The sequence below is a fragment of the Thunnus albacares genome, chromosome 5 (genome assembly GCF_914725855.1).
Source record: "Thunnus albacares chromosome 5, fThuAlb1.1, whole genome shotgun sequence".
In the NCBI taxonomy this organism is placed as follows: domain Eukaryota; kingdom Metazoa; phylum Chordata; class Actinopteri; order Scombriformes; family Scombridae; genus Thunnus; species Thunnus albacares.
This window is the reverse complement of record NC_058110.1, coordinates 9,720,819-9,748,817: the sequence shown is the minus strand read 5'-3', so window position 1 is coordinate 9,748,817 and position 27,999 is coordinate 9,720,819. Positions and strand designations below refer to the sequence as shown.

The window sequence follows — 27,999 nt, the reverse complement described above, 5'->3', positions numbered from 1 at the left end:
GAATCGGAAGCTGACTTCAGCAGCGTCCCAACAAGCATGGTCCGGAGAAGCACCGTGGAGATCAGTCAGTTGTAGTGAAAGACACATTGCAACCTGCAGCTTGGACACTACTGAAGCAGCATGTCGTGGCTCTTCGGCTGGGGGAAGGGCTCCGGGTCGCCGCCGGTGGAGGATCAGACTGGGGCTGCTCCCGCTGAAGGGTCCGGGGGAACACCGGGAGGTTCGGGGGGAGACAAACCCGGAGATAAGTGGAGTAACTTTGACCCGACTGGACTTGAGAGAGCTGCAAAAGCTGCAAAGGAACTCGACAAATCACGTGCGTATAAATGACCCCAGATTAAAAATAAACATCTTACTTTCTTTCATTGTACATGTGCTATTTTTTAAAGTTCAACATTTTCTCTACTGAACTGGACAAACTTTCCCATGAAAAACTGGCACGTTGTGTTCTTTTCGGATGAGAGCGCTTCACGCCGAAGTCCATACAAAATGTCAGGATTAAAGTTAATCGTGTAATTTGCAAACACGTACACCTTGAATATCATGTTATCAGATCACTGCTAATCTGTCAGGTGTAATACTTTAATTCGGCACATATTACATGTCAGAGTGACCTGCACAATAATAACATTTCAACTTTCATAACTGGTTTACCTCCATCAAACACAAGGCCAGGGACTGACAAGAATAAATAAACAAAATAAATCAATTTTAGCAGACTACAATAATATATGATCTTCCTGAATGTGATGTATTTTATCAGAAAACTAAGTCTGAAGTCTAAAGGAGTTCTGCGGTTTATGTATTTTTCGGGTGTTTTTAAATGGAGTTTGGTGTGCAGTTTTTTTTCTTCTTCCAATTTGGCGGGGGGATTATTTACAATGCTGCATTCACTCGCTACAGATTAACGACACATTAGATCACGGTTCTGTGTGTATGCAGGATCTTATAGGTTTATGTAATTGTTACTTCGCCACAAGTGGATTAATTGACCTCCACAGTCTGCAGCAAAGTTGGAGAGTTTTGGTGGGCGTGTCAGTGAGCAAAGAGAACAAAGTGTCCCTGCGAGCTCAGCTCTTCACCTGTTCCCCACATCAGTCCCCGCATGTCACTGTGTGCACATGAACATGTTTAGGGCTGTTTACTACATGGGGTATTTTTACCCACCACAGTACATACCTGTTTTTAACGATGGTCACTGTATTCACCTTGAAATTGCAGCATGTGCTTTCTACAAACAGACTCCCTTCTGCATCATCTTGTTGTGGCTGTTTTAAGTATATTATACAGAAAAGTGCAGCTATTGTTTTTTTAGTGTTTTTTATTTTTCAACAGGACATGCCAAAGATGCGCTGGCACTGGCTCGTATGCAGGAGCAGACTGTACAGCTGGAACATCAGAGTAAAGTGAAAGTAGGTGTTTGTGGAGGGGGGGTTCATCGTCAGAGTCAGGCATATCCTAATTCTGTGATGAACTGATACTGCGTTTAGAAGAAGTGATAGGATAACCCTGATGTCAGTAAACACAACGCTATCCTCCCCAACAGGAGTACGAGGCGGCTTTGGAGCAGCTGAAGGGTGAACAGATCCGCATCCAGGAGGAGGAGAGACGGAAAACACTTGGAGAGGAGACAAAGCAAAACCAGGCAGTACGGAAACAACACTCAACACATTGATCCTTTTCTTACAGTAAAACATGACAAAAATAAACGTGTGTGTGAAGATTACAGGAGTCCTCTGATGATTTGGTGAAGTTTTCACCAAAAAGTAGTATGCAGTATGTTTTAGACTGACTGTTTGTTGTATCACCTCTAGAGGGCACAATACCAAGACAAACTTGCCAGGCAGAGGTATGATGATCAACTCAGGCAACAGGTAATCCTTTTGAATGGACACTTGTAATAAATATCAGCTGTACCTGAGTGCAGAGTTCATGGTGTGTTGTTGTTGTTGTTTTTTATCCACAGCAATTCCTCAACGAGGAGAACCTTCGCAAGCAAGAGGACTCAGTGATAAAGCAAGAGGCCATGAGGAAAGGTAGAAGATAAAACCAAATGCACCCTTGATGATGTCATATAAAAACTCTTTTATTATCCCACTTAAAAGTGCAATAAGTAGGATTTGTGCTGCTTCATAGCAAAGAATTACTGTAATATATCTGCAGGGGTCAATGAGGGTGTTGACCAGTGACTCAGATTACATGAGTTGCTGTGAGATTTGTGGCTCTCTACAGTCTCTGTATGGCCTGTGCACCACACCCTTTGGATATAAGACTCACAAAATGTTAATATTCTATTTTTTAGCATCATGATAAGTTGTCTCTTCACTAGGCAATTGCATTGTGTCTGTGCTCTCATTAGCCAGGCTACTCCTCTTTTTGTCTTAATTCAAAAAGGAATATAAAACAAACAACCAAAAATGTAAACAAATAAATAGTGGGGGGGGGGGGGGGGGGGGGGGGGGTGCATATAATCATAATCATCAAAACAAAAGAGCTATGTTCTTATTGTTTTGATTGATTTCATAGATTGTTTATGAAGAAAATATTAATTTAAAGCTTTTCTAATCAATGTTCTTACATTAACGATGGGTCAGATGACTGTGTGTACCGTGAAAGAGGTCACACGTAATGACAAACGCACAGAAAATGATCACCCGACACTGCCGCAGCCAGCTGCTCTCATATCCTGCATGCTACCTGCCAGCACTTAACAGCAAACAAGTTAGCAACTGGCTGGTGAACACAGAGGAGCATTTAGCAGCTAAAGAGCCAGATAGATGCCTCAACCAGACCTAAAAGGAGAAACCAGAGAAACACGACTCCAAATGAATGTTGCTCCATGTCTACTGCAGGTGTAAACAGGCAACTGTTTGGTTGTATGTTCACCATAACAACTTTATAAGATGATATTAAGTCCAGTTTTGTGTTTACAGCATGTTCTGCTGCCCCTAAGTGGCAAAAAATAAATGATTTCTGCTGTTATTATCAATGCTATTCATTTTTTTAGTTATTGTATGTTGACTGTCATTGCAGCATCTTGTACAGCAATAAAAAAAGAATTAAATGACAGAGACAGAATATGAGATGATAAATAAAGAACAGGCTCAATTAAAGCAGTCACAACATAATCAATAAGTCAGTAGTGAGTTTGCACTTCTATAGAAAAAATGTATATCACAAGTTAAAAATGCCATTATCAGGAAAATGTGACTAGTCAGTTACAGGCCGCTGTGAGCTGTGTCACAGGTAAATCATACCTTACTTAGTGGCCACTTCATTGTCAAATGCATTGGTTTCCATATTAGAAGAGCTTGTAAGTGCAAAGAAACTTTTAATCAGTTCAATCTCGTTTTCACTTTGTGTTATAATAATTGATTTAAAGTAGGTCAGATGCTCAGCCCTGTCAGAAGTAATCTTAAGCATGTAGTTATTAATGTCTGTGTCTCCCCCCCAGCTACCATCGAACATGAAATGGAGCTGAGACACAAAAATGACCTGCTTCGCGTTGAAGCGGAGGCCAAAGCCCGCGCGCAGGTGGAGAGGGAAAACGCAGACCTGATCAGGGAACAGATCCGCCTGAAAGCTGCTGAGCACCGACAAACTGTCCTTGAATCTATAAGGTGAGGACAAAATGACTTTCCACTTTCCTTAATCCTCAGGGTAACTGGCATGTTATCTTCCAGTATCTTCCTCGGCTGTCATTAGCTGTTAGACAAAAATCCCAGGGTGCAGCAGTGACTGTGGCTGCCACAGTGGAGGCAGTCAGTGTGATAATTGGGTTTTGTTCCTGGCAGGACGGCGGGAACGGTGTTTGGGGAGGGATTCAGGGCCTTCGTCTCTGACTGGGACAAACTCACAGCCACGGTAAATCCATGTCAGACCTGTCACGCTTTGTCACACTTTCACCACAGGAGGACCGCAGAGGATTGTGGGAAGCAGCGGTCCTCATGTTTGATATACTGTGTGTTTAAAACGTGTGTGCGTTTGTTTTTGTTTCCGCCCCACAGGTCGCTGGGTTAACCCTGCTGGCTGCAGGAGTGTATTCTGCCAGGAATGCTACAGCGGTGGCTGGGCGCTACATAGAGGCGCGCCTGGGCAAACCCTCACTGGTCCGAGAGACCTCCAGGATTACTGTTGCAGAGGCCATCAAACACCCAATCAAGGTCAAACTGCATCCAAATGTCCATTTTTTCCTAATATATAAGACTAGATGTAGCTCTAGATGTACATACGTATTATTTCATTATTTTGTCGGTCATAAGAACCACTGAGTCCTGTTTTTAATTGAGGTTTTCAACATCAGTCTAACACCTGGTAGTGCGTCAACTGTATTTTCTGACAAGAAATAGTTTAAGTGGATTTGTTTACTCATTTATCATCTGCAGAATGTCCCGCTAATCCTGTCAAATGGGCTCAATTTAGGAGAGCTTTAGAACGTAACATGAGAATAGTGAAAACTTCAGAAATGCTATCAGTTATACCAAGTGTGTAAAATGAATGAATACATTAATTTTATTCCTCATACACCAAAATTATAAGGCGTGGATGAGCGCTGAACATTTCGAGTAGTTATTTTCATTGCTGTTTTGGTTATTTTTACACATTTTTACCCCAAAATCTGTATGATAGACAAGAATGATGTACTTTGAATGATGAAGCTTCTCTGTACAGTATGTTATGAGTAGATAATAAAACTATAATTTAGTTAGTCTTAAATTTATAAGCACTCAGATATCAAATATAACTCCTGTGATAGTTGTAACTGTTTTAAATGATTTGTGGTGATCAGTAAAACAAGTTGGCATGCAATTCCCTCCTGTTGCAATAACCTGGTGTATATTCTGTTAACCAAATATTTTAGACAACCAAACGTCTGAGAAGCAGACCTCAGGATGCTTTGGAGGGCGTAGTGCTCAGTGTGAGTATTGATATCTGTTGCATTCGATATTTATGTAGTCGTTTTATGACTTGAAATGCTGAATGCTGTCATTGTGCTCTGAATCACGCAGCCAGCTTTGGAGGAGCGTGTGAGGGACATTGCCATTGCTACTCGAAACACGCGGCAGAACAAAGGCCTGTACAGAAACATCCTGATGTATGGACCCCCTGGGACTGGAAAAACACTTTTTGCCAAGGTGTGGCTGAGTCACTAATCTGCCCAGTGCTTTTATTGAACAAATCACAGTATAGATACAGACATGAAACGGGATGAGAGAGAGAAGTGTGATATGCACCAAAGGGCCCCGGCCGGCATTGTATTTTATTAGTGTTTTGTGTTTTTTTTTGTCCAAGTAATAATTCACAATTTTTTGTGTGCACTTTTGTTTTTCTAATATTTTCTGCACTATTGATTGCACTTAGTGAATTCACAAAAACCTTTTTTTATCTAATACTCAGAGTCTGGTAGGTATTTTCTGGCAAAAATCTCCTCCCACATGACTGAAATCATCTTATTTTACTGGTTTGTAAGAACCAGGTTGTTAGCATGAGCAATGATTGCTGAACACAGAAAATACCAGAGCAATGACTGATAATGAAACATTTCACTACACAACCTTACAGATCTTTAAAATCTTTACAAAAAGCTTGTGATGATTTTCAATTCTTTTCCAGCTGTATAGCAGTATATTTTCCATATCTTTGACTTTTAATATTTTTAAGATGGTTTTGCATAGCATCTTTTTTGCCCATCTGGCCCTTTTTGAACAAAGCTCTTTCCATTGCCTTTCAGAAACTGGCTCTCCATTCAGGGATGGACTATGCCATCATGACAGGTGGGGACGTGGCTCCCATGGGGAGGGATGGAGTTACCGCCATGCACAAGGTGTTTGACTGGGCAAGCACCAGCAGGCGAGGGTAGGCCATTTAATTAGTTCCATCAACACTGAATGAATCAGCACAATAATGTATAAAAGTAAAAAGTCAAGTAGGGTAGATTTGTTACATATATATCTGCTGATATCTGACTGGCTAATTTCATTAAAAGCCTTAAAGAAAATGGCGGTTATTAAGCTCATTCTCTTTGATGTTCTCTGATCCTCTGCAGCCTCTTGCTGTTTGTAGATGAAGCAGATGCATTCCTGCGTAAGCGAGCCACAGTGAGTTCAGCTGCAGTGTCATATGCATGATGATGATGCCCTCTGTTTTAATCAAATATTCACAAGTCATGATTTTTGCATTGCAGGAGAAAATCAGTGAGGACCTCAGAGCCACCCTCAATGCCTTCCTCTACCGCACTGGGGAGCAGAGCAACAAGTTAGTATCTTACAGTATTAACTGTGCATGGCTGGACATGAAAAGGTCGCCGTCATGACTGAAAAGGTCACTGACCCGGTCTAAGTAGTCATATTTTCTCTTCTCAGGTTCATGCTGGTGCTTGCTAGTAACCAGCCAGAACAGTTCGACTGGGCCATTAATGACCGCATTGATGAGATTGTGAACTTTGCGTTACCGGAGCAGGAGGAGAGAGAGAGATTGGTGCGCCTGTATTTCGACAAATTTGTCCTGGGTCCTGCCACTACAGGGAGACAGTGAGTACACTTACTGTATTTCAGTTACTGCTGCTGTACAGCAGAGGTGATTTACTACCACAGAGGAAAGCGTTGATCCCTAGAGGTCGCCTCGCTAGCTCAAGTTGCATAATGGTGTGTATAATGTATTCAGTCCTGAAACCAAAGTGCTGTCTGAGTCTTACTTATGGCTTTTCATAAAATGGTGTTTAAGTTCTCAGGAAGTAGTGCGGTAGCTGTTGCAGCTGAGTGTATTGGTTAGATGAAACCAATAATGTATGTAAGATCAATGATAGGAACAAGTTGAAGCTCAAGGCTCATTTGTTGTTCTTTACCTCAACAGGAGGTTGAAGTTGGCTCAGTTCGACTACGGCCAGAAGTGTTCAGACATTGCAATGCGAGCAGAGGGCATGTCTGGTCGTGAAATCTCCAAACTTGGTGTGGCCTGGCAGGTAAGAAGAAAAGCCTGTTGATGCAAAATATGAATCAGCTTAGAAACAAATCCAAAGCCAAACTTTTATTTCCTTTGTTGTTGTTGTTTTTTTTTGGAAGGCTGCAGCATACTCTTCTGAAGATGGAGTTTTGACCGAGATGATGATTGACTCAAGAGTTGATGATGCCATCAAGCAGCATGCACAGAAAATGGACTGGCTGCTGACGGAAGCAGGTGAGGGGGTTGGCAAGGTCGGTGTTCTCCTCCCTAAGGAAATGGCTTCAAGAATCGCAGGCCAGGAAGCCGCAACTCTTGCACAAGCTGAAGATACATCCGCACAACAAATCCTTCCACTGCTTGAGGTTGTGAGCAGCGCTGCCCAGGCAGAAGCAGCCCCTTTACCCTCTGAAGTGGAGGCAGATGTTATCCTCAAGGATGCAGCCACTTTGGTCAAAGAAAGTGAAGTTGTTGCTGCGCCAACTGCTGAAACCGTTGTTGAGGTAGCTACTGCTGTGCCGTCGGTGCAGGAGGTTGAGGCCATTAAGGATCTGACTGAGGAGGTTTTAGGTACAGCTGCAGCTACAGACACTGTTGTACCTGAGATAAAGGACATAGTCACTGAGGTTAAAGAGGCTGAGGGTACACCAGCTTCCACTGTCCAAGAAACTGCTTCTGTGAGTAAAGAAGAATCAAGCACTGATGTTGCTGCGCAAGAGACCCTGACTACAGAAGTAGCCATGGAGGAAAAGGATATTGCGGCACCCTTGGAAATGACAGTCTCTGCTGTGGCTCAGGAGAAGGAATTAGACACTGTTGTCTCTGAGGTAGCCCAGGAGCCAGAGGCTACCGTAGCTGGACTCTCCCAGGAGACTGTTGTTCAGCAGTCTGAGTCAGCAGCCACATCTGTTGATGGTGTAGAAATTGAAGCTACGAAGACTGCTGAGGAGCAATCAACTGATGCTATGAAAGTGGCAGAGGACATTGCAAACAATGTAGCTCAAGTGACTGAGTCTGTGGCAAACATTGTGAAAGAGGCTGAAGTAATTGCAACAGATGTGGCCAAGGTGACTGATGCTGTAGCAACCATGGCAGAGGAGATGGAGGCAGCAGTCATCAAGGACGTTGAAGTGATGGAAAGTGAGGTTGGCAAGGTCGCAAATGAGGTTGCAGTAGAAACTGAGCCTGAAACATCACAAATTACTAAAGAGGTTGAAGTGGAAGTGACAGCGGTGGTGAAGGAGTCTGACATTATGGCTGCAGAGGTTGCCGAGACTACTACCAAGGAAGCAGAAGTCACCCCATCAGAGTTTGCAGTGGAAACTGAATCCACAGCCTCAGAAGAACTCAAGGAGCCTCAGAATACTGCTACAGAGTTTACTGCAGAGGCTGAGACTTTGGCAACAGCGAAAGACCCTTCAATTACAGAGGCTGCTGCCAAGGAAGATGAGGTTATCTCAGCAGAGGTTTCCAAGGAAGCAGAAGGCGTACTGACTAAAGCAACCCAACCAGAGTTTGCACTGGAAACTGAAGCTGTACCTTCAGAGGTAGCCAAAGAGGCTCAGACTGTGGCTGCAGACTGTACCGTGGAGACTCTGGCTACAGAGATTGTCAAAGAGCCATTATCCACAGAGACTGCTTCCATGGAGGCTGAGGTCACCGCTGCAGAGGTTTCCAAGGAAGCAGAAGTCCTACCAACCAAGGAGTCTGACACTGTAGCTACAGAAGATGTGAAACTGCCAGAGACCACTGAGGTTGCTGCCAAGGAGGCTACAGCCAAAACAACAGAGGTTGCAGAGGAGGTAGAGACTGGAGTAACTGAAGTCCCTGATGAAAAGGACTCAGCAGCTGTTCCCGACATAAAAACCAAGATTGATACAGAGACTGTTGTGTCAGGACAGTCTGAGACTCTTGACAGTCCAACCGCCAAGCAGTCGGCTGAACCCAGTCAAACTGAGAGGCCTCCCAGCACTACAGAAGCTGAAACCAGTCAAATTGAGAAGCCTCCCAGTACTACAGAAGCTGAAACCAGTCAAATTGAGAAGCCTCCCAGTACCACAGAAGCTGAACCCAGTCAAACTGAGAAGCCTGAGAAAAAACAGAGTGCAGATGGCACTGACAAACCTCAAGCCGACTCTACTCCAACAAAATGATAACTTGGGATATTTGATGAGATGTAATTGTAAATCAAGATTGTAAATCAATCCAACACCTGAGCCTTATTCCTCATGTTTTCAAAGGGAGAAGTCTGAATCATTTACCCTGAATTCTGTCTGCTCTTTTATCAATACCATTGTAACCCAATGCCCGGGAATGCCAAGATTAAGCTAACAGTTTGATTAACGCTTGTAGGTTTGCAGAAGTCTGAGTAAAGGGATGTATGGACACATCCACCAAATGGACCATCTGAAATGTTTGCTGAGCGGTTATGGCAAGAGTTCAATTACACGTCTGCAAAATGTTCATTAAGAACATTTCTTCCCTGGCTCTTCTTAGCAAGACCAGTGCAGTTGAGACCTGACCTTGACAAATATTATTTTCACCTTCCATGGTGTGACAGTGGGTCCTGCTGGTTAAAGGGTACGTTCACAGTTTTTCAAGTTTGTCTTAAAACAATGGTCCCATATGAACATTGAAACAGGTTTTGCTCGCTGTAATCATTCCTCCTGTTCATACTAAGATCTCCTCTGAATGCACTTACAATGTAAAAGATGGGGGGACAAAATCCACAATCCTCGTTTTGAGCAAAAATGTATTTAAAAGTTTATTGGAAGCTAATATGAGGCTTCATTCATCTGAGTTTCTCAAATAGTCTTTTTTAGTAAAAAATAATTCCCTCTTTGTGTCTCAATGGACAGTGTTTTCCTGTTCAGTTGCAATGCAAGGATCATAACAAAAAGAGGGAATCTGGCACTGAAACGAGTAACTTTGAAAGATATTGACTTGAAAGTTCACTATGAAGCGATCTCTTAATGGCCAGTATGAACAGGAGGAATAATTACAGCAAGAAAACATGTGCCTATGTTCATTTGGGCTCCTGACTGTTGTTTTAGGACAAACATGAAATTGTGAACCTGTCTACTACTGTGAGCCATACAGGTGTTTTTCAAACACTGTGCTTTAGACTCTGTGATCTTTCTCGCACATGTGCAGAATAAAAAACACACACACACAAAAATGCACCAACACTAAAAAAGTTTATATTCATGCTGAAATGATTAACCAACCAATCAATTAATCAACAGAATTGAGTGGAAATTAATCAACAATTTTGGTGATCAGTGAATCGTTTTAAAGTCATTTTTCAAACAAAAATTGCCAAACATTCACTAGTTTCAGCTTCTCAGATGTCTTTGACTTTTGGGCTGTTGGCTGGACAAAAAAAAACAAGACATAATGGACTTTGTTTTTCGGTTTTGTGACATTTTGTAGATTAAACAGTGAATTAAAAAATACTGTAGAGATTAATCCATAGAAATAATAGTTGCTATTTTTAGCTCTGTCTTCAAAATGACAATGTGAATACTTGTGGTGGAAAATATTTGTGACTGTCCATTCAGATTGAAGAGGTAAACATGTATTTGCTAAAGAACAGCCAAATGCTGCCTGTGAAACTTGTCATAATGTACCACTGGATAATAGCGGAGGGCTTTTCTCAGTTGCATAAGGATGTCATTGGCATTGTTAGTCATTTCAGAAGTGTTGTTAGTCAGTGCTTATGAAATTTCTATTTGAATTATAATAAACCGAACTGAAGTTGTCAGCATGACCTCTCTGTATAATCTGTCTGTTGTTTCTGCTCTGAAATAACCTCTCACTATGAGAATGTGTTCTCAGCTTCGCTCATATGATTGGAATGACACAATCAAACATCAGAGGTCACTGTTGTGCTTCAATGGCACTTTTAATAAAACAGACATTTCATCCTCACAACAGCAATGTCTGGACAGAGAGGGCGAGGGGGGGGGCTGGGTGAGGGTTCCCTCTGCTGATAGGCTGGTTGCTCCTGATAAGTGAGAGGGAATTGGATAAAGAAAATTGAACTGTGCTGTTGAGCACATTCGTGGGGAAGATGGAGGGGTGTGTGTATTGAACTGACTCATCTTGGCTGGCATTTATTTCTCCTCCTGTGTCTTCTAACGAACGATAATATAGCAAAGAGAACCCCGACCACAACCACGTCCGCTCCCCTCCCCCTCACATATTTACAGGAAAAATTAATACATTCAGTTAATTCACTAAGTAACAAAGCTAATTAATCTGTGTTTTTAGCAGAAATCACATGGTTTCACATCCAGTTTTCAAACGGACTCGTCTTTCTGTTCCATTCCTATAATCTTTACCCACACGGTCCATCATTAGGTTTTCTATTGATAAACGACTCACACAAAAATCCCCCCACGCACCCCCTTTTAAAGACTGTTAAATCCCACTTGCCCGTATTTATAACTATTTACAGAAGCAGCAATCTAACCATCACAAAAACCCACCCACCCACCAGTATCATTCGCCCCCTCCCACACCAACAAAGTCCCGCTCCCACCCGATAGAGAAAAAAAATATCATGACACCCGTCTTGCCGCCCCGTTCCATACACTGCCCACATCTTACCCTGTTCTAAAAGAGCATGCCAAGTTTAACAATGAACACAGAAAATGTCTCTATACAGAAAAAACACCCTTAAAAATGTCTTTTTTTTTTTTCTTCCTCCTCCCACAATGGTGGACATGGACATAAGACAAGATTTCAGTGGCAACAAATAATCGTCATCTTGCTTCATTTGGGGTTTTTTTTTTTTTTTTAGTGCTGACAGGGGCCGGGTTTTGACATAAGAAAGTCCTGTCATGGGGTTTTAAGGGGGCCATGTTATGAACAGTGGGAGGGCAGTTTTCCAGGGTCTCTGAGGCAACAATTGGCCATGGGGCAGTTTGGGAAGGGGAGTGAGGGGTTTTGGAAGGGAGGAGTAAAGAGATTTGAGTAGGGGCGGGGTCTAGTTTTTTTTTTGTTTTGTTTTTTGTTTTTTAGAGTCAGAGGTGGCGGGGACTGGGGTGGCCGTTGTGGTAGAGCTTCTGCTTGATGTGGACCATGTTGCCGCTGGAGTCTTCCAGCTGTCTGAGCTGGGCCCGGCGACGGAGGTCTCGAAGGTTGCAGAACTGGGGCAGCCATGACCAGGACGGGGTGTCTGGAGAGAGGAGAAGAGAGGTAATGGGGCAGTCAAGGGAGGCAAGTGTTAGCATCAAGCCTTAGCGTTAGCATGTATTATGTATACACTGAAGGACTGGAAGTTGTTATTTTGAATTTGCTCTAATGCAAAACTCAGATCTGATTCCTCAAAGCAGATTTCACAGAGTAAATCAGAACTGGATACTATCAAAGTTACATATGTAATATATCACAAGAAATAATCACAATATCCATGAGCCTGAGGAGGAAAATGTAGTCCCAACACCCAACCCCTTTTTTCTTTTTACTACTAAGCAGGAATCAAACCTACAGTGTACGTATTTACTGCGTTATAAAGTGCTCTCAGGTTCATAGTTTTATAGACATTTGAGAGGAAAGAGTGTGCAGGGATTTTAGAAATACTGAGGTTATGAGTCCTGCTTGCAGCTTTGACGAGTAAGATTTTTTTGCCTAGTTCATTTAAAAATTACAAACTAGTAGTCTTCTGGTTATACTACTTTATCTTTTCAACACACGTATTAAAAAGTGACATTATATTGTATTTTTTATGTAAATGTTACAAAGAAATTGCAAGCATAGAAGCCTAGAAAGCATACAGCTGCTGATGTACTGTATAATATATATAATGTAAGTTACATTATTATATATTAATCCTTATTAATCCAAAAATAATCATCTGGTGGCAGTTTTCTTTAAACCACATCACATAAATAAATTGATTGATTATAATATATAAAGCCATATACTCTGCAGGATGATCCAGCACGCTGAGTAGCTACAGCCCTGAACAGTGTCTAAAAATGTTAAAGTTTATTTTTTGACATTTTGCTTTCATTTGACAATTGACAATAGAGACAGAGAGGACACATGGGGAGAGAAAAGGGGGGTGGCTGGGGCGTTACGATTAAATGGCATGTGCTTGAGACAACTAGGTCATGGCGACACCCCAAGTTTGAGCATTTGAAAAACATGAAAACAAGCCAATATTTCAATGACAAACTGTAATAAACTGGAAGAAGATGAAGCTGCCAGAAAGCAGAACCTTTCTGAGGTCAAATGGAAAAGAATGAAACATCATTAATGTAACAGAAAGTGATGCGACACCGATGCCAAAGTATCAGTATTTTATTGTAATCACAATATATCACAACATTATCTGCTCCCCTACTCTACTCCCACTAAACAACAGTATAATAGTGTAATAACAGTATATGTGAGCTTGTTAACCAACATTGTTTAGCTTGTGTAGCTCTGCAGATATGAGCAAAGAGAAAAAAAGGCTTTTGAAGACACACTCATGAGATCAAGACACACAATAGTGTAAAATCCGACTTAGCCCTGGTTTTCTGCCTCTAAATCCAGTTTGAGGCAGACGAGACACATCAACAACCAGCAACACAGAGACCACATTTCTGAGCTGTGAACTGTCCTTTTCGTTAAAATGTGAATGAGTCCAAGTGCCTCTGTCACTCAGTTTCTCCTGTAATATGTATGAATGGTGGCCATGGCTTTCTATATATATATATATATAAAAAAAAAAGGATATTGACTTGTCATTTTGTCCATCTCTGATCTGATGCATTTCTTTCATTATGACGACTGAGAGTTGAAGAGTCCAGTAATGGTCTAAATGCTGCTTTGCTACCCTCACAAGAAAACAATTTGAGAAAAGTATATTTTTAATTTCATGGTCAGATTTTTAAAGAAAATCTCAAAAAAAAAAGGGTATATTTAAAAAATGCAGGCTCTGTATCTTAAAATCATATCTTCCATACAACATTTAGTATGTTCAAAGATGGACCAGTTAAGCCAAAAAAATGACCCAGAATCAGCTGCATTAAGGTTTTTGTACTCCCTGGTGCGCTGCATAAAAGTGAGTTATGAGCTCCACACAGACCTCAGACTGGAAAAAGCTGGTGTTTAATATGTCTTTTAGCCACCAGCTTCATCACAGCTGTAACAACTTTTAATTCTGGGAAGTAGGGGTGAGCTTTTTTTTTTTTTACAGCGAGGGCAGAGTGACAGAGACCAGGTAAAAGATTGGAACGTTGAAATATTGGATGAGAATGGAAAAGGGCACCAATCTGTTCAAGTGCACCACGGCGTTGCCCTTCATTCTTCACATTTGTGTCTGGACTGCTGCACATGCCCTGGCGTTCTTTCTCTACGGTCAAAAGGATTTTACAGGTGATTTTTAAAGATGTGCTCACCTGTCAGATGCGTCTCTCTGTCTTGCGCCTACCGTTCTTTACGCACAGAATGCAGAGGCTTTTAAGAGGCCAAAAAAAAAAAAAAAAATTAAAAAAAATCAGCGACTGACTGGAAACAAAGTGGGATTTCATGAATGTGAGGGGTAACGTGAAGAGGGGAATGGCGGAGCAGACATTTGTGCTTGTCAGGTTATAAACCGGAGCCGGCGAGGCGGAGTGAGGTCCACAGAGACAAGAGGAGAGAAGGAGGGGAGAGCCCCAGACAGCAAACCCAGTAGCAAATGGCCCTGCTAGAGGATGAGCGAGAGGAGGGGTGGTAGGGGTGGCGGCGGTGGTGGTGGTGGTGGTGGTGGTGGTGGAGTTGGAGGGGGGGAGGTGTTGGGTGGAGAGGAGGTGAGGAGGGAGAGAGAGTGAGTTATTTATAGCTGTGAATGGGTATGCTGTCCACAAGGACTGCTCTGAAGGGTATCCAAAGGAAAAGGGGCAACGAAGACAGGTTTCTCTCATTTGAATAAAAGGATGGAGATGGAGTCGGGAGAAATGATAATGCGAGGCGGAGAATGGGAGGCGAAGACGCAATTGTTATGCTCTTTTAGGGTGGGGGGAGGTTAATGCTGAACGCCAAGTCATCATTTTCTCCATTTTTGAGATACTTTTTTGTGTTTTTTTTCCTCTGTATCTTTGCAAAAGACTCTCTGGTATCAGATATTCACAGTGCATCAGCGATAAGGGAAAAAAAAAAAAAAGTAGTTGCAGCAGGAAGCACTGTAAAGGAAATGGCCAGGAGTAGATTCAATAAGTGAGGAGGGAGGGGAGAAGGAGGGGCTAGAGATGGAATTAGGAGGAAAAAAAAAGCAATGGGAATCAATGTGCATCTCAATGTGCTGTGTGTGTGTGTGTGTGTGTGTTTCTCACTTGCCATTCCAGCTGCTCTCTCTCGTTCTATTTATAGCTCTGGAGGAGAGAGTGTGTGTGTGTGTGTGTGTGTGTGTGTGTAAGTGGGGGTGGGGATGTGACAGAGTCTCCATCCTGCAACCCCCCCCCCCTACCTCCCAACACGCACACCCATACACCCTTCCCCACTCTGTCAGCCTCACCTTCACTCCTCATCTCAGGAAGGCTAAATGAGTGTGACCTAGCATCAACGTCACAGCCGACAGACACATATAGACACACACACACACACACACACACACACACACACACACACACACACAGAAGCGAGGGGCATTCCCTCCCAGTATAAAAGAAGAAGCCTACAGTATATCCCCCACTCTATAACTGCTGCTAATGAATATGGATGTTTCCTCCTCTCTGGGTGTTTTTTTTACGATGATGTATTTTACACTCTTGTACTAACGCACTGGAAAAAACAGCATTGTCTCACTCGCTGCTGCAAAACTGTCTATGTGCAAAGCAGCTGCCTGCAACTGTCTTCAAGCTCGTACAATTCAGCTTAAACACTGAAAAAATATGAATACCACATGATATTTTCTATCCTAAAAACCCGTATTAGTGCACTTTCGGGTTAACTTCAGATCACTTTTAAGAACTGTTCATCTTTTTATTCTTGCTTGATGCTTCCCTATCCTGCCTGAGGAGCTTTTCCATGGCGGTCAGACTATCCAGGTCACATATCACCTACTTTTGTTTTATCCTTAAAACTGAGGATCCAGGCCACCTCCATAATACATACCTGTCCTGACACTGAGCGCCGCCAGGATGTTCAACCAGCAATTCCTGTTTTTACAGGATTTGTGGAAATCTTGAAATGTCACTCATTTGTGCCCTAAATTTTTATCCTCGCTGGGTGGATAAGTCTGTGAAGCAGTCACGACTGTGAGAAACTAAAACACTGTAATCCAAGATGCTAATAGCCAGCTCGTCAGTGAACATCTCGCCAGTGCACGGAGATGATTCCTCCGCGTTGCTGGCGGTGTCTCTTCAGCAGAGCACCAGACTATGAGGGATTTCATGCTGTCATGTCATGATTTCACACGTGTGTCTAATATGCTGCTTAGCTTTAGAGTCACTGAAAGCCTTTTATTTCTTTGCCTGTGTCTGCACAACCACACAAGCCAAATGAATGTTGATGAACTACACACCACATGTTCTGTCTCATTAAATCTGCTGCATTCCTTTTTCTTTTACTCAAGTAACATGCATCCTTCATCTGTCAGGAGGGGACGGTAAAAGGAATGAACAGATAGAGGGAGCGCTGACAGGGACAGGAAATTAAGGAGCAACTGTCACACTCAGTTGGATTTAAACACATGGTATGGGGGAATATAGCTTTCACTACAGCGCGGCAGATGGTGGGAGGGAAGTCATTTCTCAATCTCAGTTTCAAACTGGAGCCTGGTTTGAACCAGTTTTGGTAACTGCTGTATATTATACTCATATATGTGTTAATTCTTGTTATCTTTAGTGTAATGTGATTATACATATCTATACACTAAGACGTTCAATCTATCCATCCGTGCCTTTCTGTAAACTGTTCAATCTATATTTTACACATCAGGTATAGTAGATATAAATTATGTTGTGTCATATTTTGTTTATTGTCATTTACTGTGGACACTTATGGACCACATTGAGTTTCCATTGACCTGAACCGCATGCCTTTACCACATGGACTGGAGCAGGAAATCCATGCAAACGTGCAGACGGCATACATGTAACTCCATACAGAGAGCTACAGGGCCAAAGTTCACACCAGGACTTGCTGTGATGTGACAGCGCTAACTGCTGAACCACTGTGCAATCATAATGTTCTCAATGACATTTGCAGACATTTCTGGGGCATACAGCTGCTCTTGAGGCAGCAGTGTTGTCGTTAGTTGTGTTAAAGGCCCTGCATACGCATGGTAAAGCGGCACAGGTGATTTGAATGACTTTGGCTGATTAAACATCTCTTCAGGACTGTGTGGGCATGTACAGACTGTGTTTGATTGACATCTGCCTCCCTCTCCTGTTTGCTTTGTTCTGTGGGATAAATTACACTTTTATCACTGGGTGTGCGCCAAAACCTGGAGGGTACAATGCTGGATTGTGCAGGTAGGTTGTAGTTTCCCCTCAGTTTGAGTTTAGTATGCAAATCTGCACGCTGTTCGGGCCAACTTGAATTGACAGCTCTGTGCCACAAGTAAACTAAATACCAGATATACCAACAGCATCATAGTGAATAGTGGCTGAATTCTTTTTCACTGTTACACTGTCATGGGTTACTGGGACACTTGAATAGAACAGAACCATCGTTAATGTAATTACCAATACCAGCAAGTCAAAATGTCTGCTGTAAACAACGCTTAAATAACACGTGTATCCCTTTCTGATGCAAGCAAGAGCCCAGAATCCATGTTTGCTGTCACTTTGAATGTAAATCGTGGTATCCTGGTCAAGCGTAATGACTGGTGTCTTGTTATTACCATGATGTTGCTGGGCAAACTGTGGAGACTCCAGGAAGTTGTTAGTTGCAGCCTAGTATTAATTCTGCTTGACCTTAGTGGTGCCTTTGATTGACACAGTGGACCACAATATTTGAATCAATTCTCTGAAAAGCATTGTTGGCATCAGTGATGTGGTGCTAGACAGATTTACTTCATACCTGATAAAACGGTCTTTCTACTGTGGTTTATGGACCTCAAGCTCTACTGATGTCCCCCAAGGGTCTATCTTGGGTCCCTGCTTATTCTCTATTTATATACTCTTCTTGGGGCTTATCATCCACAGAAACAGACTTAATACCGTTGTTATGCAGCTGACACACAGCTGTAAAGCCCAATAAAGCCCTGTATCATAAATGTATCCTGCATTATATCATGTCTTTCTCATATTAAGGAGCAGATGTCCAAAAATTTCCTCCAGTTGAAAGTCCCAGAATCTGAGATCCTAATAATTATTCCTCCCTGTCTCCTTACTAGCACTATTAATTATCTGATGTGCAGTCTTGGTAAGCTGTCAACAAATGTGAGGCCAGAAGCAAAACATTTCAGGTCTGTCATGAGATGCTCAAGTGGTGTACTGTAAGTGTGTTTTATTTAACTAGAGCACGTCACTAAGATGACATTTTTTCTTTTATTTGCAGCCCCAGAGAAGGTCATTCATGTTTTTATCTCCTCCAGGCTTGATTATTGTGACATACTAGTGGTCTTAGCAGGAGAAATATCAACATACTACAGTTAATTCAGAGCACTGCTCCCAGGCTAATTGCACTCTCTAAGAGGAGTGACCATATTACCTAAATCCTTGTTACCCTCCACAGGCTGCTTGTCAATTTTAGAATTGATTTTAAGGTTTTATGTAAGGCTCCTGCTCCTGTGTGTGATTTGTTAACCCCACGTGAGTCTGATTGCTGCTTGAGATCCTCTTTCAGAGCCCTTAGTGATTCCCAAGTCCCTCCTCATCACCAAGGGAGACCAATCTTTACTGTCTGGAGCCCCAAGCTGTAAATGTTCATGAATTAGTGCCCTGTTTTAAATCCTTACTCAAAACTCACCTTTATCTTCAGTATAACCCTAATTTTTTTCAAAATTTTATTGTAGTATAATAGTATTTTACTAAGTTTAAATTGGTACTCCAGGAATTTAGTCTTGCATTTTCACAAAAGACTTGCGAGGTTTTAAAAGGTCAAAGTAAAGATATTCTGACTTACAGTAATTAGTATGGGTCAAGCTCTAAAAATAACAGATTCTACATTTCCCATAATGCAACTGGATAGACCTTTACTGCCCGGTTAATGCCAGTGTCGTTCAAACTCTACATCCCCAGTTTGTAACACAGGTTTTCTAGAAAAAGTTTGAAGTCCTGAAGCCCAAGTCTAAAAAATAACCCTGATGATGTCATTAGGGTTATTTTCTCAGACTTGACAAATCTAAACTGATCATGTGTTAAATCGGTGGAGTGCCCCTTTAATCATTGGTTAATATTATCATTACTTTTACACTGGAGAGCACTTTGTCAGGTTTTTTTGTAAAGCACTATATAAAAGTTTATTCTTACACTTGCACTTAGCTCAACTGCCAAATTGAAGCTAACATAACGAGCCTATAGCCATCACAGAAAGCCAGTTATCTAGCCAAGAATGCCAAGGTCATGAATGTAATTTGAGAGAATTGCCATTTTGTTACTTAGCTAACTCGTACCCTGCAAAGCTGTTTTTTTGTTGCTGTTGTTGTTTTTTTGTCTTGCCATTAAAGTTTTAAAAAATTAACACTTAACCAAGTGTTAATTGGTTGGTTGCATTATCCTAATTATTTAAATTTCTATTAATATTCTATTTTGTTTTACTGGATTGCTTTGTTATTTTGCTGTTGCAATGTCCCCAGTGAGATCATTAAAGGTTTAGCTTAGCATAATAATAAGCAATAGTAAGCAGAGGTATTGTATCAAACGCTTAACATTTCATATTATATCCAAACTAGTGATGAAAAGAGATTTAACCGAACATGCTGAGAAGTGGTTTTATTTTTGTCAGCTGTCACAAAGACATTAACTTCTCTGTTTGTTTCAATGCTAACACAACATCTTATCTAACGGGCTAATACTGAGAGACCTGTCAGAGCAATATAGTCGTATGATTACACAACTGTATGCCATCAAAATTAATTTAAGAATGATATATTGAAGTAAGCACTCTATCTGTAGGAAATTTAATATGAATCAGCTGTTTGTGAAAGACACAAGAGCAGTAAAAAGGCCAAATTTAATCATTTTGTTGACTCAGATTAAGTTTTTCACAAAGATCTATCTCTATAAAAGCACTCCTAACATATTTTATATCCTGAATTTGTATAAAATAATGATTACAATCGCTTTTGTTTTATCACACCTCTATTTTTGAGATTTAAGGTATGATTTTATGTTGTCTCATTAAATAATTTTCTCATAAGTAATGAGTTGGATATATTCAGAATATAGTAATTACATTTAATGATGATTTTATTACATTAGCATATGACTGCTGCTGTTTCCTGAAAACAAATTAAGAGAATTATTAGTGAAATAACGTTTGAAGTATAAGCCGCCCAAAAAAGAAGACAGCAATTTAAATTTAGCTTAACCTCATCTTATAGCCTAGGTCTGAATCATCACACAGTTGGAAGGTTTGGCTGTGATTTTTTTCCAAGAGGTCGCAGTCAACTGAGAAAAAAAAAATCAGGCGAGAAGAGCCAAATATGGACCAAGCAATGGGGGGAAGGTCATTTTCCAGAGCTCTACCAACTGCTGTTAACCTGGCAGACGCTTATACATGCAGATACATGGTGGATGGTTACAGATACATACATTTCTGCATACAAGCAATGTGCTGATACGATTTGCCACCACAAATCAGGCTTTGAATTATAGATACTTTGATATTTCCCCTGTCAGATTAAGGTCAGATTAAGGTTATTCAAGTTTTTGTGCCTTTGAACATGCTCTGAACATGTTATTTCCTGTCATGTAGTAGCGCATTCGCACCTCAGTATGCACAACTGAAATGAACAGAGGAAGATTTGTATGAAGTCTGCTGATGTTTTAGGGTTGCTGAGCTCATGTTTCAGTTTTGTATCTGCACTCTGCAGCAGCAGCATCAGCAACAGCAGCACCTTCAGCCAAATAGCAGACATTGTCCAGCTTACCGTAGTAGCGACTCGCCCTCCAGGCCCTGACGGCACAGTGTAGGACTCCGTCCAGCCACAGCAGCAGCCAGCTAATGCAGAAGCCCAGCAGCAGCCCCAGCATCAAGTCCATCTCCTGCTTGGTCACACTGTCACTCACAAAGTAGTTCTCTGATGAGTCCACCAATGAATTGTCCCCATCATATGGGATTACATAGTGGACATGATGCCTGGGAGGAGGACAGACATGGCAGTGTTAGATATATCTGAGAAGATCTAAATCAATATTATGTCCTTGTAAGAATCATTAAATTATCGCACAATTTTATAAATCAAAGAGGAAAGAGGACTTTCCATGGACACTTTTGATTTAATGTTATATCGTATATATATATAGTGGAAATTGTGAGAATAGTATTTAATATATACCTCTTCTAATTTGGATAATGTCCAGAGATTTCTAACTTTTAATCAAATTGCACTATTGGACACTTTGCTGGAAACCCCCTCCAGCACCCGTGGGTGTCCCCAGGCTGCACTTTAGGCAGCTGTGGTTGAAATTTTTAAGGTTATCCAGAGATATACAGCTGGTGAAATTGCAGGAAAAGCTCATGACCTGAAAAAAGGAACGAACATTTTCTCCCATATCCTAACAGCCATACCTGCCCATTAAAAACCTTTCTGGATAAATAAAACATTGCAAAGACAAAAACAGTGACTAGTGATTATTCTGTAAAATAGGCGTTACATTAAAAAGAAAGCTTGATTTTTTTTTCTCATCTCACTTTGGAATTAAAATCATTCTTACTAGAAAGTCCCTTTAACTTCGTTCCAAGTATGAAAGGACTCAATATGAATTGAATTTTAATTGTTTTCTCCACAGATCCACAGGCTGATTGCTACTACACAGGTTTTCACATCGCACAGGAGACGAAAGAAAAACTGTGGTGAAAAATATGGAAATGTTACGTTGATAGAATGCAAATCTAAAGAAAACTAATGTTTGTAGTGATTGCAACTAACAGGAAGAACATGCACGATAAGACACACAGCAACTACTGATCAGCAATCATCCAGTTCTTTACATTTACATTTATTCATCACGTTGCCCAGCGCTGATGCTCCACTGCTCCAATAACTTCTGTCTTCTAAAACAGATACGTCCCTCAGTTGAAAGTCTTCCCATACTCGTATTACCTGCCCTCCTTCGAGGGGATGAAGGCTTTTTCCAATCACAACACAGGCAGTTGTCTAACAAACACTGGAAGGGAACACAGTGGGAGCTGAGAGATTAAACTGCTGGAAGGGAGTACAGAACGATGTACACTCACACCCTTTGGGACATTACACTGCGAGATAATTTAATTCCTGTCACTACAGAGGGTTGATAACAGGTTTGGACTGATGCAGGACTTTTTTTTACAATAAAAGAGTACTCCAGCGATTTAGTATTTCACTTCTACCTAAAAGATGTGCAAGAGACTTCTAGTATGGGTCAAACTCCTACTGGATCCTTCTTTCCTATAATGCAACATCATAGCATTTTCTTCCTGCAGCCTAGTAAATGCCCACATCTTTCTAAACTGCACATCCCGAGTCTGTAACTCAGGCTTTCTGTTACATATTTGTTGTTTCACTTGGTGTCACTTGAGTATTTTTCTGAAGTCTTTGACTAGAAAATTGACTTCGACATGTAAAATCCTATGATGCACTGGAAGTTACACTAATGTTTCTGATTTGATTAGAGTAAATTGAGGAAAAAGTGAGTATCATGAGCTGCTGTAGACAAAGACAAAAGCTCAACTTCATTAACAGAAAATCTACCCACGCATTTTGATTGACAGATGATCTCTGGGTAGTGCAGTGCACAAACAAACACCACAGCACTTAGTACTGAATATGGAGAGGAAAAGATCTTGCAGATTAGCACATTAAGTATCTTACTGAAGACGTAAAGCCACATGAGGGATCAAACCCCCACTATTGGACCTCACTGTCCCAAGCCATCCAGTCACTGAGGTCCATTAATGCCAAAAAAAAAGCTATTCGTAAAGATAAGCCACACACTGAAAATATAATTTTTTGTCACTGAATTCACCATTGTTTTGAGGATAAACTGTCTTCCGGGTCTTTTTCTTTTCTCTGAAGAAGGCTTTTGCCCGAATGCCAGTAAATAAAGCTGCCTGTATTCCTTTAAACTATCTACACCTACACCCTGCAAATGATTGTGAGTCTGTCTTCTTTTCTAGTGAAGGAAAAAAATAAAACTGTTACAGTTTTGCATGACACACACACAATGAGAAGAGTGCACCCAGCAGCACACACAATCCACTCCTAGATCTCTTCCCTGCCTCAGAGGCAGCTATAGGCCGGGCTTTGGCCCGTTGGAAAAAGCTACAACTACATCCAAATCAGAGCACAGAGGCTGCCAAATAAAATGACACTGGCTGTGTCCTCAAGCCTGATAAGGTGAGCGCTGTGGGCGTCACGACACTTCCACGCCTCGTGGATGCTCTTTTCATCCACAGAGTTTCTGCTGTTTATGTGAAAACAGATAACTGACTCTCACTCAGGAGTGTTTCCAGGTCAATGAAAGACACTGTGCCTACAGTAACCTGGAAACTAACAATAGGGGCAGAGGTTTGACTGTGCATACTGTACAGTGGTATGGAGCAGAGCTTATGTATTATCAAATACCTTCATAGGAGAAAAAGGAACTTTTTGGCATCATAGATATGGAAATCACTGCTTAACGCTGCTTATATTACTTTATTTTCTAACAAATCCTGTTGGCATTCATAACCAGGGCCCTTTTACAATAGCAAAGATGGCATAATTGTCAAAATAATATTATAATATTACTTAAAAACAATCAGTAATCATTATCTCATCAAAAATTCTGTCTCCAAACTGCCATTTCTTCTGTGCGTGTGTGTCTAGATTAGTCTATATCACTTCACATCTGTCAGTGCACGGAAGAGACCTTTCCAAACTTTGACTCTTATCCCTATCTGACAAGCATAATCTATCAGTGTCTGATGATGACCCATTTCTGGATTTACAGGCTAAAAAAACACAGTAGCACTGGCCTCTTAATGCTGCTAATGAGCTGCTAGTATATCAACCCCCTCACTGCAGCATGCACACTATAGACTGCTGTTTTGTTTGAATGTGCATCTGTTCAGCTTGCACCAACATGAATAGTGACATTCCCTTATTAAAGTACTAATCCTGGCTGTATAGTTTGGTCGCCTGCAGGACATGGTCCAACCAGGACCAAATATCAGAATATAATAGTCCTGTAGGTGTGAATCTATTGGATGAAAGGACTCTTACTTTAAATCTTGCTCTAACACTGTTGCCATACCCTCGGGCACTGTGGATAGTTAAGACCAGAAAAAACAGAGGCCCATTTGTGTCCTATGTCTCTGCTACAGTCTGCTGTATCACATTCTTATACTGTTGATGGACAATGCATGATAATGCTGATTAACTCCGAATTAATATATTAATGAGTGTCCTGGTGCTGTTTTTCCCCCACTTCAAACCAGCTCTCACTGTGACAGCAACCAGCAGGTAGGCTGATGAGCAGCCAGTACCCTCAGCCCCATAGCACTTCTTAAGCCTTAGCCACTCCACTTCAGCACTCATATGTTCATAATTGGCCCAGCAGCAGGTTTATATTGTCGCCGACACCGTGTAGGCCCGTGTGAAAGCGCACTTGATGCTCAGATTGTTTTTTGAACGGCCTTATATTGCTCACAGTTCATTACCTATTTATGGCTCCGACACACACCTTGGTTATATGCAGCAAAGCCGAAATCCTCGCTGGCGATATAAAAACACACCGCGACCAAACGTGTCATCGAAGCGAAATAAAAGCTGTATGGAAACACCAGCCGCTATGTAAGAGCACAGACAGGCTGATACCAGGTTGGCTTTGCGGGGCTCCACCGACACAAATCTTCGAGGCCTCTTCAGCAATTAAGAATTGACGGGTAGAAAAAAAAAAAGCACAAAACACCCTGTTTATCCCAAATATTGTAGGAGGATGATGGCATTTACCTTCCACAGTTGCAGTGACAGACGCGGTCCTCCCCTCGTAGATGCGGTAAGATGTAGTTGTGAAAGCGATCCAGTAGTGCGTTCATGTCCATTAAACAGGCTATCGCCTGCAAAGAACCATGCCAGTCAGCTGGGACATGTCAAGCAATAGGCTAGGCTATTCCTACAGACAGCGAATGATTCTTTCCATTATTATAAAGATAAATAACAATAATAAGGATCAAAAAGAAAATGAAGAAAATAGCCTTGGCAGATCCTCCCGATTCTAAGAGAGGGACTCTTGCCACAAAACGGACTTAGATTATTTATTTATGACAGCAGGTAATTATACTAACCTACTTCCACATGTCATTGATAGGCCTGCTGTGAGGTAGTTTCTCGCGAAATGTGATACATTTATGGCACATTTGAGATAATTTAATTAAATATTAGCCTCAGTTCGTAAATTAGAAAACCATATTGTGGCTGAGGGAGGTGAAGATGTCTTACCATTACAACTGAAGCACCAAGAATCATAAAAATCATGGTGGTTGTGATCATATGCATCAAAACTTCCAAACTGGCCGCCGTCCTTTGGCCCGGGGTCCTACCCGCGGCGGTGGAGACGCTCCGGCTGGGCTCTGGGCGCTCTGTCCCGGCAGGAGCCGCTCATGGAGCCGCCGCGCCGCTCCTGGCTCCCCGTCCCTTCAAACTGCCCGGTCTCCCTCCGTCCCCTCCTACACACGGCAAGCCGCTCTCTCAGCCTTCACTGCGCCCTCGCCATCCAAGTATCCCCCCCTCCCCGGTCGGTCGGATGCGGCTGCCGGTCGCTCCAAGGAGGCAGTCTTCTCCTAATTATCGATGCAAAACTGATCCAGGTGCGTTTCTCTCTCTATCCCAGTTTAAAAAAAACATACAGAAAACAAGTGAATGGCTTCCTCGATATCCTCTAACGGGTGCCTCGGTATCCTTTCTCCCCTGTTCCAAGTTATTCCACACCGGGGCTGCGCTTTAATACCGGTGAATTCTTCTCCTCCATCGGCGAAAACGGTCGATTTCTCTCGCCTGGACGTTTCAAAGAGCTGCACCAACTCCTCTCACGGCCATCGCCCTCGTCTTTCTCGGAATGCTTGATAACATCGACATGAGGTCCAGATAGCTCCGGTCGGGAACTAGACCCACCCTGCGCCCCGAGTCCAGTCCGGATCCAGCAACGGCAGCTGCATCAACGCCCGGAGCCAGACACGCATGATTATCCCATCCTGGCTTCCAGCAGCTACACGAGCATCCACTCCCACCTCTAAGAGCGTGTGCGTGAGTGTGTGCGCACGCGTGCGTGAGAGAGAGAGAGAGAGAGGGAGAGAGAGAGAGTGTGTGTGTGTGTGTATAGTGGGCGGTATGAAAGGGGAGAACTGCAAGCTGCCTTTATGGCATAGTCCTATAGGCTCATTATTTATAGTGGGTACCTGCAGATGCACTGGAGCGGGCTTCAAGAATGGCACTCTTCATGATGATTTAACCTCCTTTTTCTCCAGAGGCTTAACCCTCTTTTATCCCGCAATTCCTGCACCCTGCACCCCACTCACCCTCAATACACACATTCACCCCTAACACACACACACACACACACACACACACACACACACACACACACACACACACAAACGCCGCCTTGCATTGCAGCGCTTCAGTTTCTGATTCTGCGCCATTTTTGCTGTTTCTTGTCCTACTATCCCGCTTGTTTGCCGCCTAAAGTGACCAGTTAGTCTTAGATTTTAAGAGAGAGAGAGAGAGACAGAGAGACAGAGAGAGAAATGAACCTGTGTTTTTATATACAACCTTTATAAGTTTCTTTATAAGCAGAGACAGTTTTCCAGGGTGGGAAATCAGAAACTCGCAAACCTCAAATGTGTCTGGTCAAAGTAAGACAATGGCTTATGACTCTGAAATAATATATTATTTCGTCTTTGACAACTGTTAAACAAATGACACAGAGCTAACTTTGAAAAGACATCTATCCTGAAATCCTCCCTGATGGGATTTTATATAACCTCCATAGATGTCTGATTATTCTTTCTCTCCATTGTAAAAATATAAAATATCATATCAATATTACAACAAACCCATGCATAGATGTCTGTGCCTGAGCTGCAGCTGCATGTAACCATTCCTCATTCAGACACAAGCCATCCTATAAAATGTGAACCAGAGGAGAAATGTCAAAGTAAAATCTAGGCCAGCAGTTCCCAAATGCATCAAGTGCTCCCTGAAGCACTTCCTCAAGTAGCCCAACTAATCAGCTTTAGTAAACAATGAAACAAAAAGCTGCAGGTTGATGGAGAAATGTTTCATTTTACATGGTGCAATCACTGCAATGCATATGTTTCAGCACCCTGGACAGCGACCATCAGCAGCACGCAATTTTACCAGCAACAGCTGCTAAAGAACTATTGTAAAAACCATAACATTGTTCTAACTATGTTGTTCTAACTACTGAAACAACTAGCCAATTACCAATCTTATGGTATATGGTGTTGTTGATAAAGTGCCCTTTGCTGGTATAGACTTGAAAACATCTGCTGTTGTTACCCACAGGCACACTGCTGGTGTTACTTCATTTCGACCTCCCCCAGGGAAGAAACACAGCCAAGCTGGGCACCAGAGTAGCAGATTCTAATTAAAACCTACAGGGGGTAGAATGGGGGTAATGTAAACATTTAATAGTAAAATGACTTGACACTCGAACAGTCCCGAACGTGTGAGTGCAGCTACAAACTCAAAGTTGAATGTGAGTTAACAGCACTTGTCAGCTTTAAAAGTGAGTCATCCATTTGCATTAAACTCCAAATAGCTGGCAAAATAAACAAACAAACAAAAACATGCACACAATATAATGAGACCCCTTTTGCAGCAATGTTTGCTTAGGTCAAATTTGCGTAAAATTATATGAAAGACGTGTTTTTTCACCGACGTGAAGATGCAGATAGTTCTGGTTTTATCTACTTTCAACTGATGTTACA

General features: G+C 41.9%; 2 protein-coding genes across 2 annotated transcripts; one reads left to right on the top strand and one right to left on the bottom strand.

Moving 5' to 3' along the window:
* The first annotated feature begins 4 nt into the window (after positions 1–4).
* On the top strand, positions 5–9,600 carry LOC122982939. Its single transcript, XM_044352584.1, has 16 exons — positions 5–316; positions 1,336–1,412; positions 1,547–1,648; positions 1,815–1,874; positions 1,967–2,036; positions 3,455–3,620; positions 3,795–3,864; positions 4,008–4,163; positions 4,862–4,918; positions 5,010–5,135; positions 5,732–5,856; positions 6,047–6,098; positions 6,185–6,255; positions 6,363–6,530; positions 6,853–6,961; positions 7,062–9,600. The coding sequence occupies exons 1-16, from the start codon at positions 121–123 to the stop codon at positions 9,090–9,092; spliced, it is 3,636 nt and encodes a 1,211-aa protein (XP_044208519.1). The 5' UTR covers positions 5–120; the 3' UTR covers positions 9,093–9,600.
* A 1,871-nt stretch (positions 9,601–11,471) lies between these two features.
* tmem240a (transmembrane protein 240a) lies at positions 11,472–26,498 on the bottom strand. Its single transcript, XM_044352965.1, has 4 exons — positions 25,490–26,498; positions 25,001–25,107; positions 20,957–21,165; positions 11,472–12,121 (listed from the first exon to the last, which is right to left on the bottom strand). Exons 1-4 carry the CDS (start codon positions 25,544–25,546, stop codon positions 11,967–11,969), a joined length of 528 nt encoding a protein of 175 aa, XP_044208900.1. The 5' UTR covers positions 25,547–26,498; the 3' UTR covers positions 11,472–11,966.
* Positions 26,499–27,999: the final 1,501 nt, after the last annotated feature.